General features: G+C 34.4%; 2 protein-coding genes and 1 pseudogene across 4 annotated transcripts in view; 1 reads left to right on the top strand and 2 right to left on the bottom strand.

The window, feature by feature from the left end:
* Positions 1-20,679, top strand: part of LOC115706066 (uncharacterized) — a 96,714-nt gene that overhangs the window by 36,805 nt on the left and 39,230 nt on the right. The gene's annotated exons all lie outside the window — the stretch shown is intronic.
* Positions 1,856-11,011, bottom strand: LOC133033457 (uncharacterized). Of its 2 annotated transcripts, XM_061108183.1 has the most exons (7): positions 10,452-11,011; positions 6,572-6,788; positions 5,516-5,594; positions 5,328-5,415; positions 2,512-2,638; positions 2,337-2,430; positions 1,856-2,260 (listed from the first exon to the last, which is right to left on the bottom strand). In XM_061108183.1, exons 3-7 carry the CDS (start codon positions 5,581-5,583, stop codon positions 2,158-2,160), a joined length of 480 nt encoding a protein of 159 aa, XP_060964166.1. In that variant the 5' UTR covers positions 5,584-5,594; positions 6,572-6,788; positions 10,452-11,011; the 3' UTR covers positions 1,856-2,157. The 2 variants fall into 2 exon arrangements, with proteins under 2 accessions (XP_060964166.1, XP_060964167.1); XM_061108184.1 differs by lacking the exon at positions 6,572-6,788 and having other exon boundaries at positions 10,452-11,010.
* Positions 4,403-4,515, bottom strand: LOC133033825 (small nucleolar RNA U3; annotated as a pseudogene).

Here is a 20,679-nt window from a genome sequence, read left to right as displayed (position 1 = left end):
GTAGTTGGGTTCGGGTTTTCAGATTTCGGGTGTTGAAAATGTACAAACGAACCTGATTTTCGGGTGGTCGATAATACATATATATAGTTATAGTTAATTAATATATATATATATAACTGATAGTATACAATAGCAGCAGTTGTATCTCGAGACCAAGAGTTTATTGGTTTGACTTATGCTTGGTACTTTGCATGTGCATCTCTATGCACGTTTGGAAACTTTGAACTGTACAGTGTACACATAAAAATTAAGTATCTCGAGAAGTAAAACATTAACATGTGCAATTAATAGCCATTAGTATTATATATATTATATTTATTATAATAGTATAGAGAGAAGCAAAATAATTAATAGCGGCTATTGAATAGCCATTAGTATTATATATACTATATCTATTATAATAGTATAGAGTGAAGACAGTACAAAGAAGAGAAAAGCCATTCCTCTCCGAGCCAAAGAGCCTCTTCAGTTCTCAACAGTCAACATGTCCTCCCTCTTTTCACCGCCATAAGACTCCTATGACTCCGGTTGGTCCCTCCGCCGCCATCGGATTCTCCACATCAGCGATGGTTTGGGTTCAACATGGTCATTTTGGAGGGATTGGAATACGAAATTGAAATTGATATGATGAGTCATGAGTGTATTAAGTCGTTTTTGTTACTGTGATCGGGTTACGGGTTAGAACCCGACCAATAAATAACCAATTTTTGATACACGAACGCGAAACCTGTATGGGGTATTTTCGGGTTAGACCCGACCCGACCACACGGGTTTCTAATTTTTCGATTTTTTGGCAGCGGGTCGGGGCGGGTGATCGGGTTTTCTGAGTCTGCGGGTCTAAATGTTCAGCCCTACTCCCAACAACACCTCGTCAATGGACAAGAAACAAAACAGTGAAAAATAGTTTTTGCCCCAACCTCACATTGAGGACAAAGCATAGAAAGCTAAACCTTTTTCATTTGCAACTGATGATTTGTCGATAAGCAACCAGTCACCGCTCTCCAAACAAGATTTTTAACGTTTGGCAGAACTTTCAAATGCCAGATCTGACTGCAAATGGGTAACACACCAACCTCATCAACATTCTCACAATCTCCTCTTGCCAATTTTTAAGCTGATTTTACAGAATAAGAACCAGAATTCTCCTATAGCAAAAATTAAGCGTCTCTAATAGCCCTGTCAGAAAAAGGAATACTCGAAATTATTTTTAGTAAATTAATAATCTAAAAATGAGAGACTCAATCTAAATTGAAGCGCGAGCTGCTAGCCTTCCTCTCTATGGCCCTCATTTTGCAAGCTTAGCACTAGGTTTGCTCATGTCTCTTTAATTTCCTCCCTAAATTGTGAACACCTTTAGCAAAGTACTACATTGCTTGTAAATTTATAATCATTCATTTTTTTCAAGCACAACAGAAAGAGGGGTTGATGACAGGAAAATATCGTTACTCAAATGGTATTAGCCAAAATAGAATTCCTGATATACAAGGGGTATTAGACCACGAAACAGTACTAGATGGAGTCAAAAGAACATATTTAGCTAAGAAATAGACTACCACATTAACTGTTCTAAGATAATACAAAATTTCAACTCACAACCTCATTAAAAACATAATATAGATAAAATATAGAACAAGAACTAAATATGAATCAACTTTATTTGCTACAAGAAGAATGCCTAATAAGGTAGAAATTACATTATATACCCATTTTACTTTATTTGTTTTCATTTTTACTTTCATTTTCATATTTTTTAAACTATAACTACTTTATAAATAATGTCCTTACTATACCCCTCAATTAATATAAATTATGTGACAAAGGTATATTAGGCAACCTATTCATAAAAGTGAATAAATTTTAATAAAATATAATACGAGAGTATTTTTTATTAATGGATACAAGTTACTCATTTGTTTTACAAGTTTAGACAAATATAGACAAGTAAGGATTCATTGGTTGTTTTACGGAGACATAATAGGTGAAATTGTTTGATAACACAAGCAAATGATATGGAAGATTCACTTTGAGCTATGGTGTGATCAAAGTTCAAGTCAAAGTCAAACACATATATCTCTAATGAATAGAAAATAATGGACAGGCCAAAACAAGTCAATAAAGGAGAAGTTTAAAGTCTTTCTTCAGCCAATTGTTTGGATATCACCGCAAACTAATCACCTTAACGTAGTACTTCACATATCGAATTTTGCGTCTGCGTTGAATTCTTTGAATTTTTTCGTAATGATTTCCAAGAAAATATCTCCTGCAATAACAATAATTAGAAGAAGAAGAAATAAACTTTTAGATATTATACAAGTACAATTACAGCTTACACATACATGGTAGCTTCTTTTTCATACTTGACAGTAGTACCACCATTCTTCAGTCTAGAATATGTGAGCCTGATGTCTCTTACATGGCCAAGCTCCATACCTGAAAATAACTTAAAATATATTATACCATTCTTTTAAGTAATTAAAAATAAGAATTATTTTTACTAAAATAATTACATACCACATATCCCCACTTCTAAGACCATGGGAATGTTTCCCGCACCATGCTGAAATTGAACCACATCGCTGAAAAATCTTGATTTTCGAGAATCATAATCCACCGCTACACCAATAATGCGTGCATTCACCTGAAACAGTAACTAGTATTATCAATTTTGTTGAATTCCCTACTCATTGTGATCCTAACAAGAAAAAAAAAGAAATATCTAAAATTGTCACTTAAGTCTTCCCAAAAGATACCGGACTTTGAGACTGAGACTTTATTTATGGACAAAGAGATACACCCAAATTAACAACTTAACATTTGTTTAACAGAAATAACAAACTTATTAAACAGAATAAAGGAATACAGCTGTCAAACAAGAACTAATTAACAACTGATTAAATTTCTAGTTTATCAAAAAAAAATGCTACTCTATATATAAATAGCTATTAGACGAAAAAATCTTGGTTTAACAGGCTTTGTTATATATATTTATGTGAAAGTTAAGAAGTTTTGCCATGTTAAATCTTAGATTAAGATCACACATTTATAAGAAAATTTGTTATGTTTCAAATCATTTTGATTATGAATCACAATTTTGGTCGTTCTCTTCCTGATCTTTGTAAACATTTTATGTATCGTTTATATCTTCATTCTGTGGTAATTTTTGTCCAGGCTATTTGAAAGAGGAGAGTTATCGGTGCATGATAGAGGCTAAGAAAAGAGCAGTTCATATGAATTTGTGAGACCTGATGGTTGCTATTATTTTAGTTTTTCAAACATTTAGTTAGTCATGATATTGTAGGGCCATCATTTCCTATGGCAAGTGGGGTTCTTTGTTGTCATTTTGGTTTACAGGTGTATATAATATTATATGGAACTCCAACACTACATTTTCATTTGTAAATCTTCTGGTGTAATTTTGGCAGATATACACCGATGCACAATGCGTCTACAATAAGGTTATTTGACTAGGATGACCATAGGTGAAACGACCAAAGTTCTGGCACTGAGCATGAAACAAAGCTATGATGTTGATGCAAAATAACTGAGAGTCCTTCGGATAGGACTACATTCTGACAGAACATTTTTTGTTTGTGGAATCTTTCACTAAAATATATTATTTTCTGAATTTTAGGAAGGGTTTTCCATGATTTACTGATACAATTAGAAGAGGGGTATTATCTTATATTGAGTCCAACCCATCATGTACTGCTAACAAATGAGAGAAAAATACTGAAAGGATGAACGTGGTAGGCCACCAATTACATACGGGTATTCCAAGAGAGAGAAAACTGCCAGGGCAGCAAGGGAGAGTGACAAGGCACCTGGTTGGTTAGCTGAGTAAGTGTAGCGTGTAGGAACTACGAAGTTAAATACAACAGCAGATAAAAGAATAAAGTAAGAGAGATTAGTCTAAAGTGTGTGGAGAACTATTGATTGAGTTGTAAATCCTTGGGAGAGAATTCAGGCTCTCAAACATCCTGATTATTATCAATACAGTTGCTATTAAGATTTTCCCTCTTCTACTTCTCTGTCTATTTTCCTAAATTGCAGAAATGACCAATTGGTATTCAGAGACGTACGATCCTGATGGCCAAAGAATGGGAAGCAGTGGTTGAAGGTTTGGGAAGAGTCCTAAAACGGGATTTCAGCAAGAGATTCTGACCTGATTGGGAACTGTCAGATCTGATATGGAGACTTTGAAGGAAGGGGTTTCTCATATGCCTATGGAGAAGGCTCTTGCCTTACTGGTCACCAGCATGTTTCAATGAGAATGTAAGGAGGCTGGTTTTGGGCGAGGCTATCATCCTCGGGTGGAATTACCCTTGTTTTTAGGAGACAATCCAGACGGCTGTATCGACAGAGCTTGAAGGTATTTTCTCCTACCTTTTTTCCAAAAAACGGGAACCTGTCAGAGAACCGTGTGACTCATCCACCAGAATTGGTTTCCTATCTCCTTAGAACTCAAGGAAACAGAGGTACGAGCCTATAGAACAGATCTTGTTCAAGTATGGTCGTGGTATTTTCTCCTATTTAAGATGACTAAAGAAGTCATGTTAGAAACAACTATTATAGCTTTGGAGGGGGATGCCCTAGTCTGGTTTCAATGAGAGAATAAGCAGAAGGATAACTATGTGGGCACAAGAGACCTCCGTGTGAGACTATCATCTCTTGTGAGAAGCTCTGGCGTCTTGTATTCCTGATGTACCAGAACATGTTCTAAAGGAAAACTTTGTTAAGGGGCTTAGGGATGAAATTAACTTTCTCAAAGCCTACCTAATGGCTTTTCTTTTCCAAAAGTCTTCAATGCTTTGCTTGGAGTTCCTCAAAGTTTTTATTTTACTTAAGAGTTTTCAGGAAGTAACTGGCATGAAAGAGGATTAAGGGATATTCCTCTCAAAATTGCACATATAAGGTATTAAGACTTAAGTTTTGTTTGGATCAATTAAGATTTGATAGTGTGGCGGGTCTGCTGCATTTGGGCTAAATCATGTTCTTGCTAGGTATCACTATACTATATATTATGACTGCAAGTGTTCAATAAAAATACATATATTATGCTTTCTACACAATATTCTAGTTTAATTACTGCTCATCTTCTGTATTCTGTATTTATTTATTTCTACTATATAAAGTAAATAAACTATAACAAAAAATTTATTCATGAGGAAATTGTTTAATCTTTAAAAATTTGTTACTAACTAATTTTTATGATAGTATTTCAAACAAACTCTCATATCATCATGCAAATACATTTTTTTCGATACTCTAATTATACATTATTAATTAATCAATTTATTACATATTAGAACATCCTAAATAAGACAAACCTGTTTGCCAGGATAGGCAGCTACAGCTAAGCGAGCTCGAATATGCACTAAACCTTCCAAACAAGTATGATACACCTCAAGATGCTTCCTGAGATCCAGTTACACATCAAATATTAAAATCTTATTTTGTTACAAATAAAGTAAAAATGTATAAATTATAATATAATTGTTAGAATATGTATGCTTACTTCTTCCGATGAGAATAGTATTTGCGAAAACCCCCATGGGGAATTATGCTCTTCATGAAAAATCTCATAGTGTGCTATGCTGAACATGAAAAACTTATATCAGAAAAATGGAAAACCCTAACAAATGCAACACAACCATAAATTGAGTAAACAATACAAACCAAAACAAAATTCAGAATATAAAAGTATTCCAAACGCAGATTAGTGAGCACTACAAAGTAGTCCAAAAGCAAGGGAAAATTATTTTCCTATTTTCTCAATTAAGGGAGGACAATAAGCTAAAACAAGTGACCCACAACCAGAAATCTCAAAACAAGGAAAGACGGCGGCTCGTCCAAATCACCAACATTTAAAATGAATCAGTACACAAAATGACGACTGAATCCGAAAAGCAAATCAACTATTAAGCTTTTAGTTCAACCACAGATTTTATTCTCAACTACTAAAAGCATATAACATTGTTAGATGTCAAACAAATGGTATCTAAATCAGGTAGATCCTAAGACATTCAACCATTGCTTAATAATTTTGCGATTTAACATTGTTGAAGATCCAACAACATGAAATCGTCATTTTAATCAGATTCACTTAACCCTGAATCCTCCAAAGGCAGATCACGCACCTTTCGCCTAATGAGGTTGATCTTGAAGCATCCAGAAGTTTATGCCCAAATGAGATATAAATGCTGGTGGTTTTATTTAGCGTTTTTCTTAGAATAAGATATACAAGTTGTAGAAATAACACAATAAGTAAAACATTTTCATTTTTCCTTTTGTTTAAAAAGTAAAAATAAAAGTAAAACACATCTAAAATATAATAATGAAAAATTCTAAAATGCGGCTCCTTAAAAAAAGTTGTAGAGATGCATTTTTAACTGTTTTGGTATTTGAGAGAATACTTTACTTAATTATTTTTTATGATTGTATATATTGTTATTTAAAACATTCTTACGAAAAATTCAAATAAATTTAACATTTTATTTTATACACGTATCAAACCAACTATTTGAACATTCCTTTTATATTGTAAATTATATCGAGTTTCATAAAATTTTACCAAGTGAGGCGTAAGCCTCGAGGCTGAAGTCGCGAAGGATGCAATGAAACCAAATGAATTCACATGTTGCATTTGCCATAGCTCGATAGTCTGCTTTGATTGAAGATCGTGACACTATTTGTTGTTTCTTGGATTTCCAGAAGATAAGAGATTGTCTAAAGAAAATGCAATAGCCTGATATTGAACGTTTTGTATCCAAGCAATGAGTTTTAAGTGTCTGAAAAAAAAAATTATAGAACAATTATTTTATAGTTACTATTTTATTTACGTGCATTTTTTATGGAATATATTATAAATTTATTCTTGATTATATTTTTTTTTTTTTATGTGTGTTGCTTTGTACATATAAATACATATATTTAGTTTATTGACACATTTTTTTAAAATACAATGACTAATTTTTTTGTTTTTTAATTGACACGAGATGTAGTAGTAAATTTTGACATATTAATTATATATTATCTAATATATTGCATACCACATTTTGAAATTATAAAATTTAATTATTTCTATTATTATTAATATATTTATTTATTTAAATGGCGTTTGGTAACATTTTTTTCATCAGTAATCTGATTTTAAAATTGAAAAAGTAAAAATATTTTTCAAAAACATGTTTTATAAAACTATTTTCACTTTTTATTTTTTAATTGAAAATCAATATTTTGAAAACAAAAAAAGAGTCACTTTCAATATTTTTCTAAACAGTTTTTTTTTTCTTAATTAATATTTTGGACTTCGACCAGATCCGAACCCAAATCCTCCCCCACGGCCCTAGCACTGAACCCAGCCTTTGACCCCAACCCGACTCCGACTCCGGACCTAGACCCAATTTAAATAAAATCAAAAAATGAAAATGAACTTTACTGAACACACTTTTGTTTTCTGTTTTTGAAAATGAAAGTGGTTACAGAACGCATTTTTGTTTTTCAAAAATAAAATTTTTAAAAACAAAAATTTTACTTTTATTTTGTGATTAAAAATTAAAAAACAAAAGTGTTACCAAATGACACCTTAACTTTTAAAAAATAAATTATCACTTTAACTGTCACCAACTCAAAAAGGAAGAGAAGAAAATAAAAAGTTTAAAAGTAAGAAATTGTAACAACAAATTTCATGAAAAAAAAAATGTAATAGTACAAAAAATAATGTATAGTTGTTTTTATTTTGTATGTTAAGTTGTTCTTAGGAATAGCAATGGGTAAAATATAATTAGAGTACGTTATTCCATGACCCTACCCTACGAAAAAAGTTCTACCCATACTCTCCCTATTACCCTATTAATTTCTTGCGGGTAGGGGTACCCACGAGTAAACCCTACTCTAATAAATTTTAAGAAAAATAATGTTACACAATCAATAATAAGGAATACCTCTTTTTTATATTCATTAATTAAAAATACATCATATTATATTTTATTAACATCTACCCACTTTTATGAATGAATTGCTTAATATACCTTGCCCTCTACTTAAGTGTAGTAGATGATTTACATTAACCTAAGGGGTATAATGGGAATATCATCTATGAAAATATGAAAATGAAGGTAAAAATTAAAATAAATAAAATAAAATAGATATACAATATAATTTTTTCTTTTAAATTAGTGTTTGAGGAGTACACCTCTTCTCCCTAAACGCCTCAAAGCAAACCACTACGCATCTCTCCCTCCCTACTGAGGCATTTTTTCACATCCTTAAATTGAAGCGTGCCTCAAAACGCTTTTTAAATATTAAATAATTATAACATATATAATTATAAAAAAAATTAAATAAAAAATTTTTCTTCGCGCCAAAACCAATAGGACTAAGTAAATTATAAAAGTACCCTATATATTAGAATAATTTCAATATTTTCCATTAATAGTGATAATTATATTCATTTCTCTAAATATTATATAGAACAGGAAAAAAAAAATAGTAAGTAGAAATAGTGTTGGTCAATAATTTATAATTTAATTAATATACATTTCTTTTTTAAATATCGGTCTGTACTTGAAATTTTATAAGGTACTCCCAGTAATAGACACCCAAATCGGTCACAAACCCATCAACATCTACAATTTTAAACTAATAATTAGTATTAGAAAATTCTACAATGGACCCTTTTAAAAGAGATATATATAATATTTTGGTATCTGAAATATTTTTTTAGTGACATTTTTTTTCATGGTCATGTACGTAATAATTATTTAAGACATCATACAAATTTTTAAGAAAATCGAAAAAATTTAACATACTGAAAATAAAGTTCAAACAGCACGCATGACTATTTTATTTTATAGTCATGTGAAATATATTGTTTCAACATTGATTTCTATATTACAAATTATTCTGAATTTTTCACAATTTTGTAGGATATGTTAAATAATTATAACATAAAGAATGTTGATTATTCAATTTTAAATTGTTTATAATGTTGTGACACGAGGTATTTTGATGAGATGTTAGTAGGTAGTACAAGTCGTATTGTATTAAATAATAAATAATACGATTATAATGAGATAAAATAAAGTATTATATTAATAATTGCGACTAAAAATCTTAATGCAATGTAAGTTGTGTTATTTAATACATAAAAAATTGTCTATATTAGCTTGTTTGTAATAATTTACAAAGAGATTGAGGTGACCATCCCGAACCTCGAATACTGACCCAAAACGGACTCGGAACCCTGATGCAGGTTTGGACTGAACCCAGACCTCGAATTTCCCAATAACCCATTCCCCAAACCTGGATTCGGGTTCAGGTCCTAGACCCGAAAGGGGCCCAAGATCTGGATCCGCACTCAGAAGAAAATCAGATTCAGGCGGGACCTGGACTGAAAAGAGCGTCGGACCCTAATCAAACCCGTATTACGGATCGGACCCGAACACAACCCGATGTCAGTGTTGGGTTCAAGTTTATTTAAAATATATTATATCTCATAAAGAGCTCCTTTTTTTCCTTTTTTTTCATCAAAAAAAGAGCTCAAATCATCAAGTTCAAGAGATAGAGGGAATAGAGTGTAAGCTATTCTTCTTTTTTTTCAAATAGATAATCGATTCTAGGCCAGAAAACTAAGGGGTTTGTTTTGAGTTGAAGGAATTATTTCGATAATGAATTGCAGGGCAGAAAGTTGGGGATTTTTCTTTTACAAATTGAGTTCTTTTTCTTACCGAAAAGCTTTGAAGTTGTGGTGTTGTGCCATTACGCATGTAAACTAATATAAGGATCAATGTACATAAAAAAAAAAAGTAAATCTCCTTGAGGAGGTATATATAAGAATTTTCTTAAATTATATAATATAAGGATCAATGTTCATACAAAAGTTACTCGCAAATTTTTTTATATACTATTTTTTATTTTTTTATAAATTTATTGTTTGGTTTGGTATGTAGGTTGCTATAAGAATTTTAATTGTGATTTAGGTTGCTGTATTAATTATTATAGAAGTTTTTTAGTAAAAATAAAAAAAAAAATTATTTTAAAGTGTAAAAATAAAAAAAAAAATAATTGCATAAGTAAAGCTCTTTGCAGAGATACTATAAATAAGATTTTTCTTAAATTATGTAATATGTTTCAAAATAATTTGATCTAATTCTAAAAGAAATAATTTTATCCATGAAAAATTACAACAAAAAAATCAATTTATTGTCATAAATAATTTCTCTCAGAGAGAGTTAAGAAAAGAAAAAGAAAAAAAACTGAATGGGAAAGGAAATGATTTAAAAAAAATGTCACACCACTACTATTGGGTAACGGGCACTGGATATACACCGACCCCAACGCAGCAAACAACCAAGAAATAAAAGTTATTAACACAAATTCCGTAATATATGTATATATCAACACAAAACATTTGATACTAAATCACATCGCATAAATATGGATCTGTGTACCTGTACTATACATGATGAATATCTCCAATCCATGAACCACCACAGCCTCTTGAAAATTTCTTCGGGGATTTGGCTGCTGGGGTCTTGTCGTGAAAAGTGAAATACTAGGTTTCTTTTCTCCCTGATGAATTCTCCATTTTTCTGCAAATGGGTACTTGTTAGATCCTCTTCTAGATCTTCTTCGTAGTAGTAAAGTTCTAACCATGTTTTTGTAAAAGCAGATAGATTTGCCTCTTTCTTCCCAAGCGCAGATCTCTCTCTCTCAAATATCTCTTCAATACTATCTGCTTTTGTTTCAGCAGATAGATCTACAGGGGGAGAGAGAGAGATCAACATCTACTGACCGAGACAGAAAAATTGATACTTTCAATATCGAAGTTCTTTTGAAACAACAAAGCCATAAAGAAGGAGAATGAAAGAAAGGATGCGGCTTTTTCATAAAACAGAAAAAGAGAGAAATGAGGGAGAGAGGCTACTACAGAATGAAAAAGATTCCTTCTTTATGCTTCTCCTTCTTCCCTCTTCTCTTTCTCAATTATCGTGGTTTTGAATCTGACCTAGTATAGTTGGGATAGATTTAAGGGAATTTTATTTTCACCCCATAAAATTATAATAAGGGAAATTTTGCTATTTTTTTACAAAAAATACTGTTAGGTAGAATTTTTTACTTTTTTACTGTATTTTTTTATAAGTTTCATACTGCAGTATACTGTGTTAAGTTTACACTGGTGTTCTACTTTCTACTGGTGTTTTACTAGTGTTCTACTGTTGTTTTGAGTTGTTCTGCTTTTTGTGTTTTACTGGTGTTTTATTAAAACACAGTATTTTTGGAAAAAATTCCGCGTGACAGTATTTTTGTAAAAATTAACCCCATTATTAAAAAAAAATATAAATCCAAATAATTTTTAAAAATTACTCTTAATATTTTTTTTAATTTTTTTTCTCACATTATTTTACATTAATTTCAATACTTTTTTTTTTTGACAAAGTGATTAAAATCACTCATGAATTTACGACGCCCACATCCGCCACCGGTGCTGGAACCTCCTCGAACTAGAATAGCTCATCGTCTAACCGCAGAGCATGCTTTGCCAAGCCATGGGCCACTAAATTCTCAGATCGAGCCACATGGGACAAAACTGCCCCCGGAAATTTAGACAATAAAACTATAACATTTTCAAACAATGCTCCTAGCTCGTTGAAATACTTCTTCCCGTTGTTAATGGTCGTCACCAAAGCTAACGAATCTGAATAAACTGCATGAATTTGAAGACCACACACATGAGCTCAATTAAGACCAACCAACAGGGTTAAAGTTTCAGCTTGTAACACTGAAATACCACCTGAAACAACATCAAACCACAAAAATTGTAATTAGAACATTCCCAATCTGATTAAAACACTTAAGAACCGAAAATATTTAAATATATCCCCCTATGAAGTACTTTAACTAGCCAAAGGGAAACCATTTGGCTAGTAGTAACTTAACTCATGTATTATACTTCATAATCATCTTAGAGTTACTATTCCTTCCTAAACCTAAATAATTTTATATGATATCTAGAAATTACAAAATCTTTATAATTCTCCCATACCTGGACTGTCAACATTTCTTTTGGAATTACCACACTAATAAAATTCGCAACAAATAATATTTTAAGGTACCCACTATGACTAACCTTTGAGTGGTTTGCTTAACGCAGCGTGGACTCTATTATCTTCTGACAATAAAACCGCACTTAATCCAACTATACTCGTGGTGCTCAATACAGCTGCATCCACCATAAGTTTAGAGTATAACCTCTCTTCTTGAGCACTTGTAGAAATTCCAGCTCAAGCTCCCCTACTCCTTCCATTAGTTTGGGAACTTTATTTGGGGCCCTCCTTCATTGAAAAAATCAACTCATAATAACTAATTATCCACTCAACCACAAATTGTGGTTGTCTTATCTATTGACCATGAGTAATCTTATTTCTTTCAGTCCATATTGCCCAAGAACAGATAAGGAACTTTGCAAAGGCCTCTCTTTCCACAACCTCAGATGCATAAAGTAAAACATTATTGAAATTAATCTCTTCTTTTACTTCATGAAGAAAAAAGAATTCCATAAGATTCCAAATGCCTTGTGCAACAGGACACCAGAAGATTGCATGAGCATTCGACTCTCCTCCGAACCCACACAGCTGGCAAGTGGTATTGGATGTGATATTTCGTCTAAACAAACCATTTCGCGTTGGTAGAATCTCGTGATGACCCCTCCACGCAAAATGTAAAAAATTTCTTGGAATTTTCAACCCCCAGAATTGTTTCCACCACAATGAGAACACATCACTAGCAGAAGAAGGTTGAAACTTATCTACAGTCATTGCAAGATTGTACCCACTCCCAGGGCCGGCCCTAAAAATATATGGGCCCAAGACGAAATAAATTTTGGGGCCCTCAAAAATACATAAAAAAAATATCAAGAAAAGAGTGTTATGGGATTTGAACTCATGACCTTGAACATTATGGCTTCCACCTCAACCAACTAAACTATGAATATTTATTGTTTATAATACACTTAATTTTACTTAAATAAAAGCCTAATATTTTTTTTTTTTTATTTTGGGCCCCCGAAAAGTGTGGGCCTTAGGCACGGGCCTAGCCCGCCTATGCCTAGGGCCGGCCCTGCCCACTCCCCACAGAGTAACTACCATGATTTGTATAGTGCCAGAACCACGAATCCTCATGATTAAACATACTTAAAGGTATGGAAAGAATACATTCTACGTCAGATACATTGAAATATTGATTTACTACTTCATTATTCCATTTCCCTGGTGACTCGATAATATCTGACACTCTTGCCACCTCATACGCAGGGCGCGAACTTGGAAGAAACGAAGGAGGTCTGGGCAACCAAGGGTCTTCAAAAGTCCTAGTATTCATACCATTGCCAATACTTCGTCGTAGCCCTTTTAATAATAGATCTCTTCCCCATAAGATTCCTTGCCATGTAAATGATGGATAAGAACCCTTGTCTACCTCTAGGATGTTAGATATTCTAAAATATCTTGCTTTCATTACTTGTGCCAAAATTGATGGTGGGTTCATTATAATGCGCCATGCTTGCTTGGCCAAAAGAGCTTGATTATACTGGCTAAAACGTCTAAAACCCAAACCGCCATCAGTCTTCGATTTACAAATCTTATGCCAAGCCCTCCAATGAACTTTTTGCTTATTATCAACTGAGCCCCACCAATATCGTGCTATTAATCTTTTTATCTCTTCCCCAATGCCTTCTGGGATTTTAAAACATGCCATTTGATAAGTAGGCATTGCTTGGACTACCGCTTTCACTAGAATCTCTTTACCCCCTTTTGAGAATAGTTTGGCCTGATATTCATTTAGCTTTTTCCATATTTTATCCTTAATTGGTCTGAATATTGCATTTTTGTTTTTCCCTCCTATCATGGGAAGACCAAAATACTTTTCTATAGCCTGTGTTATTCTCATATTTAATGCTTCTGCAAAGAGTTTTCGTGTTTCCTCAAGAGTATTTGATGAAAAATACAGAATAGATTTGTTAAAATTTATAACCTGAATCAAATAGCAACACTTAAGTTACGGCAAATAAATTATCAACCCAAAGAATGTAGGTTATTTTTGTAAAAAATATATCACCTACTTTGGTATAAAGATCTTATAACATATTAAATCAAAACATTACCTGTCCTGAGCATCGCGAATATAATGCAAAAATTTGTTGAATTGTATGCAAATAGCGCTCATTTGCATCTAAGAAGAGTAGACTATCATCGGCAAAGAATAGATGGCTTATACTGGGAGCCTCTCTTGCAACTTTCAGTCCAAAAATTTCTTTCTTTGATTCTGCCTGCTTAATTAGCGAGGAGAGTCCTTCCGCACATATTAAGAAAAGATAGGGAGAAAGTGGGTCCCCTTGTCTTAAACCTCTCGTTGGCACCACTTCACCATCAATAGAATCATTGGTTTGAAAGGAGTAACGAATAGATGAAACACATTTCAAGATTATATTCACCCATTCGGTCTTAAAACCCATTTTTAACATCATTTTCTCAATAAACTTCCATTCCACTCTGTCATAGGCTTTACTCATATCCAACTTCATTGCTACGTAACTTCGCCTTCCGACTTTTCTTGCTTTTAAATTATGAAGGCACTCATATGCAATAAGGACACTATCTGTTATGAGTCTTCCTGGGACAAAAGCACATTTGCTTCTCACTAATTAACAGTGGTAACAGATTTTTGAGTCTATTTATAAGGACTTTGGAGATTATTTTATATAATACATTACATAAACTAATCGGTCTAAATTTGCTTATCGATTCAGGTTGTTGAACTTTAGGAACAAGCGTAATTAGCGAATCATTATGTAACACCCTAACTAACATAGGCGTATTACGTGATTTTTAAACATGCCGTGCAGCTCGTTGCTAATCAACGAGGTTTATTAAAAAACGTGATTAATTAAAAATTTTGCTTTTTAATTAAACTTATAAAATAATATTACAAAAGACTCGGGATCCCGATTATAAAATCATTTACAAAAGATTTAACTGTTTAACTGATACACAAAATAAAGGTCATCTAACGACCAGTTACAAAAATCAGCCTCGCTGTCCCGATGATCGTACGCTCCAGGCCTAACCGCCCCGACATGTACAATCTTCACAAGCTCGTTCACGGTCCATCAGCTTTAGCCTTGCCTTTACCTACACATAAACGTAGATCTGTGAGTCGACAGACTCAGTAAGAAAAGCATAATAATACTCATACATAATCCCGGTTATGATCAGACGCCCATACCCCTGATCATAACCCTAACTGTCGTGTCTAACACGATACTGAGTCCCGCTACTGCCGTGTCCAACACGGTACTGAGCCACTACTGCCATGTCCAACATGGTACTGAGTTCTGAACGTTCATAGGGACGGTACTATTGACACGCAACAACCTGATCGGTCGAACCGGTCATACTCCGCCGTGGTCATACTCCGGCTCGTACCGACGTGTTACTATATCCTCCCGATCGGTCGAACCGGTCATACTCCGCTGGTCATACTCCACTGTACCGACGGGATACGTCAATAGTACGAAACCACCAACCAAGTGTCGACTGACGGTCGAACCTGGCCATACTCATTTCTTGGTCATACTCCGACTGTACCGACGTGACGGGGTTGGATGGTTCGAAGCCAACATACATAACTAATGTAATCTAATAGGCTTCCTACATGCACGCTAAACATGTAATCTACATATGCATACTGTTATACTAATCTTACCTCGGATTCGAATTCGGTGTGCCGTCAACCCGACCGGAACTTTAGCCGAGCGGCGGACATGTGCTCCTAAACCATAAAAAATCACAACGCTATAAGTGACACGCTAAATCACTTCCCGGGGACTTAAACTAGGAACTAAAAGTTTCCCTATCGATAAAAAGCATGGCAATACCCCCTAAAACATAAAAACGAGGAAAACTAGGGTTTCTGAAAATTCCCCAACCGGTAGACCGGTTGCCCAACCGAAATTCGGTTACGGGAAATTCGGGACCCCATCCGGAATTCCGGATGCACAACCGGAATTCCGGTTCCTCGCAGGCAGCAACAATCAAATTTTCATATCTTGCTCAAATCAACCCCAAATTGATTCAAACCTTCCAGACCTATTCCATATATTCCAAATAACATTCCTAAAGCATCAAACCTACCCAGAAACGACAGAAATGAAAAACACCATGTGAGCTCCAAGCTTTGAGTTTAAACTCAAACTTGGCTAAAGCTCACTCACAAGCCTCAAAGCTAGCTTAGAATCACATAATCAAGCATAGAAACACTGCAGAAAACAAAACCTAATTCATGCAATAACTACAGCGACCAAATTCTCAATTTTTACTTTGAAAACCTTAGCTTCTTAACAAGAAAATTAACCAACTCAAGCAAGAACAACTAGCATGCATTTCAACCTAACTAAACATGATTAATTCAACATTTTAGACATAGAAACAACAACAATAACAAGCAGCAGCGACATCATCAAAATCCTCCATGCATTACTCATCTTTTACATCAAAATTTAAAGAAAACAAAGAAAGAAAGCTAGACAAGAATTACCTCAATTAAGAACACTCTAACTTGCTGAAAATCACTTGAAAATGAAGAGGAGAAACCACTCTTCTTGCTGCCTCAAATGGCCGAAAAAGAGAGAGGAAAATAGAGAGAGTTTTTTGAGAAATTCTATTTTTTTCTAAGTGTAATTTTTTTAATGAAAATGAAATACCATCACATAACATATATTAAATCCATTTCAGCCAAATAACAATTAAATAAATATTTAATTTTCAAATAATAAACTCACATAAGACAAAACACTAATGGGGCAAAAAGACCATTTTGCCCCTCCACCATAAAACCACATAAATCATACTAAAGGGGTATTTTTGGGAAATTCTAAATTCCCGGCCATTCCCGACATTCCCAATGTCTAAAACCAGTCCCAAACTACTAACATACTAAATTGTGATTTCTACTGAGCCAAACGCCGAGTTCCAAAATACCGGGCACCGGAAATGCAAAATATGAAAACTACTGAATAACATAACCATGCATTTTTGAATTCCATAAATAACAGTATAATAAATTATTTAAATAGCTATAAATAATTTTCATAATTAATCATAATTAACTGGTAATTTCCAAATTAAACTAAGCGGGCTTTACAACTATCCCCCCCTTAAAAGGATTTCGTCCCCGAAATCTAACCTGAATAACTCTGGATATTGAGCTCTCACAACTGACTCTAGCTCCCAGGTGGCTTCCTCCACCTTGTTGTTTCTCCAGAGAACCTTGACCAATGCTATGGTCTTATTCCGGAGGACTTTATCCTTTCTATCCAGGATCTGCACTAGCTGTTCCTCATAAGTCATGTCTGGCTGTAGCTCAAGACTCTCATAACTGAGTATATGAGAGGGATCTGAAACGTATTTTCTCAACATCGAGACATGGAATACGTTGTGAATCGCCGATAAAGTGGAGGCAATGCTAACCGATATGCCACTTGACCTATCTTCTCGAGAATCTCGAAAGAACCTGTAAATCTAGGGCATAACTTGCCTCTTTTCCCGAAACGTTTAATCCCCTTCATCGGAGATACCCGTAAAAACACATGGTCCCCTACTTGGAACTCAACATCTCTGCGTTTCGGATCTGCGTAACTTTTCTGTCTGCTCTGTGAGGCAAGCATTCTAGCTTTTATCTTCTCTATTGCCTCATTGGTCCGCTGCATTGACTCTGGACCTAGGTATTTTCTCTCCCCTGTCTCATCCCAGTGGATAGGGGATCTACATTTCCTACCGTATAACAGTTCATAGGGAGCCATCCCTATCGTACTCTGATAACTGTTGTTGTAAGAAAATTCTATCAACGGTAGATACTTATTCCATGAGCCTTCAAAGTCCATAACGCAGGCTCTCAACATGTCCTCCAATATCTGAATTGTCCTTTCGGACTGACCATCTGTCTGAGGATGAAATGCTGTACTGAATTTTAGCTTTGTACCCATTGCCCGTTGCAAACTTTGCCAAAATTTGGAGGTGAACTTCGGATCCCTGTCCGAAACTATCGACTTCGGTACCCCGTGAAGTCTCACGATCTCTCTGACATACAACTCTGCCAACTGATCCACTGTAAATGTTGTTCTAACCGGCAGAAAGTGAGCAGATTTCGTAAATCGGTCCACCACTACCCAGATGGAATCAAATAAACCCGTGGTCCTAGGTAATCCAACCACAAAATCCATCGTAATATCTTCCCATTTCCATTCTGGTAAGGTTAGAGGCTGCAACAACCCTGCTGGTCTCTGATGTTCAGCCTTAATCTGCTGACAAGTGAGGCATCTCGATACGAATTCTACCAAATTCTTCTTCATACCGCTCCACCAGAAGTACGGTTTCAAATCTTGGTACATCTTAGTGGTGCCGGGATGCAGAGAATATGGGGTAGAATGAGCCTCCTCAAAGATCTCATTTCTAAGTTCCACACTATTCGGAACACAAACCCTGGCTTTATACAAAAGCATCCCACTGTCTGACACTGAAAAGTCCTTGGCTTGACCAGCCAACACCTCATCTCGGATCTTCACTAACTCTGGATCCGTCATCTGAGCGACTTTTATTCTTTCCAACAGATCAGATTGCAGCGTTAAGTTGTGAAGCTGACCTACCACAAACTCAATGCTGGATCTAACCATATCCTCTGCTAGCTGAGGTGAGATCTCAACCATACTAGCTACTTGCCCGGGACCCTTTCTGCTCAGGGCATCGGCCACTACATTGGCTTTTCCGGGATGATAGAGGATCTCACAATCGTAATCCTTCACTAATTCCAACCAACGCCTTTGTCTCATATTCAAATCCTTCTGAGTAAAGAAATATTTGAGACTTTTATGGTCGGTATAGATCTCACACTTCTCCCCGTAAAGGTAATGCCGCCAAATCTTCAATGCAAAAACCACTGCGGCCAACTCTAGATCATGAGTCGGGTATCGCTGTTCATAATCCTTTAATTGACGGGAAGCATAAGCGATGACCCGATCGGCTTGCATCAATGATAACTCTAAGATTTAGAGTTAATTTCATATCTTTAAGCTTGAATTTAATGTGAATGGTGGATCAATTAATGTTCATATTGTGTAATTGTGTCTAGTTTGTTGTGTCTTTGTAATAAATGAAAGTGTGTGTGTTAGTAAGTGTTAAATACACTTATGTTATTGTTTTTATGTGTTTTAAGCAGAAAAAATTACAAGAATAGGTATTTGAAAATGTTTGGGGCAAGGAGAAAAAGGAGCAGGAAAATGATTATTGCTAACTGGCATTGCTGTAGCACTCATCGCGTAGCAATTTGTCAGCCCAGTAAGTTTATTTTGGCAGATAGTCCAGCTGGCTTTAATGAAAAGAAAAACAAGCTGAGGTGGCGGAATTTGGCTATTGACTCAACAAACATGTGGAAAATGAAGGACAAGTGGGTGATGATTGGGATTTCCAATTAGGGTAAACTTTGGTACCCTAATTGGGGAGCAAAAAAGGAAAAAAGGGGTGAAGAATAGAAAGAGGGTGGCTGCACTTTGAGAGGGTACGAAAACATACAACAGCAAGGATAGAAAAAGTACAGAGGAAGAAGAAAGAGTACAAGGATAGAAGAAGAAGATTGAGAAGAAGGAGAAGAAGGCAACATTCAAAGAAAGGATTTGAGCTCATCACTCATTTCCCTTGCTCTCTACTTCGTTTGTATCATTTCCTTCTCTTCAAGTTCTCTTTAACTCCATGAACAATATGTTTTCTAGTTTTGAGTTTTTAATTTCAGCTATGCACTAAACTTTTTGAGATTTGGGTGGTTATGAACCTTTGTATGGACTAGTGTTTTGATTTTGCAATGATGAAGTAATCTTGGCTTAGTTCAATTAGTTGTGATGAAATGTTGAATGAATGTTAATTTTTGGCCATTTTTAACATTTAGCAAGCTAGATCTTACTTGGAAAAGTAAGACCTAGTTGAACCCTTCTAATTGATGCATGATTTTTACCTTTTCTTTTAGGTATTAATTAGTAGTGAAACAGGAATATTTTGCTACCATGTATAACTAAGGATTTGATGCTTTATTGGGCTATTTGTGATCTAAACTGATGTAGGAATGCATTGTGAGATTGTGAATGGTTATTTGCAAGTTTTGGAAAAAGCTTGCTGGTTTTTTTTGAAATTTGTTAACTCTCCGCTGTGATTGCCGAGTCATTCTTTGAGTCATTCTTTGTATCAACTGGGACATACAAGTGGAACTTAATCACCCAAGTCTATTTTCCTAATCTGAAATTACCACCATTTTAATCACTTTTAGTTTCTTATTCTTAGTTTATTTAGTTAAAAAAATTAGTTCTCAAGTTTAGATTCAAGGCTATAAATTTTTCTTGTGAATTGATGTGTGATTTTATTTTATTTTTATTTGAAATTCTTGGAATTACTTTTAGTTGATTTAACATTATTTAGTAAAAAGTCCCTGTGGAGACGAACTTTGATTTACTTATCATTGTATTACTTGTTTGTGATTGTGTACACTTGCGCAATTATAAAGCAATATAATTTTCACAACAAGTTCAAGTTCTAAATTTTGTTTTATCAACTAATTGACATTCTAAGAATTTTTGTGCTT

This window comes from Cannabis sativa, chromosome 1, assembly GCF_029168945.1.
Source record: "Cannabis sativa cultivar Pink pepper isolate KNU-18-1 chromosome 1, ASM2916894v1, whole genome shotgun sequence".
NCBI lineage: Eukaryota > Viridiplantae > Streptophyta > Magnoliopsida > Rosales > Cannabaceae > Cannabis > Cannabis sativa.
Note: the sequence above shows the minus strand (reverse complement) of the source record. Positions and strands in the feature narration are given on the sequence as shown.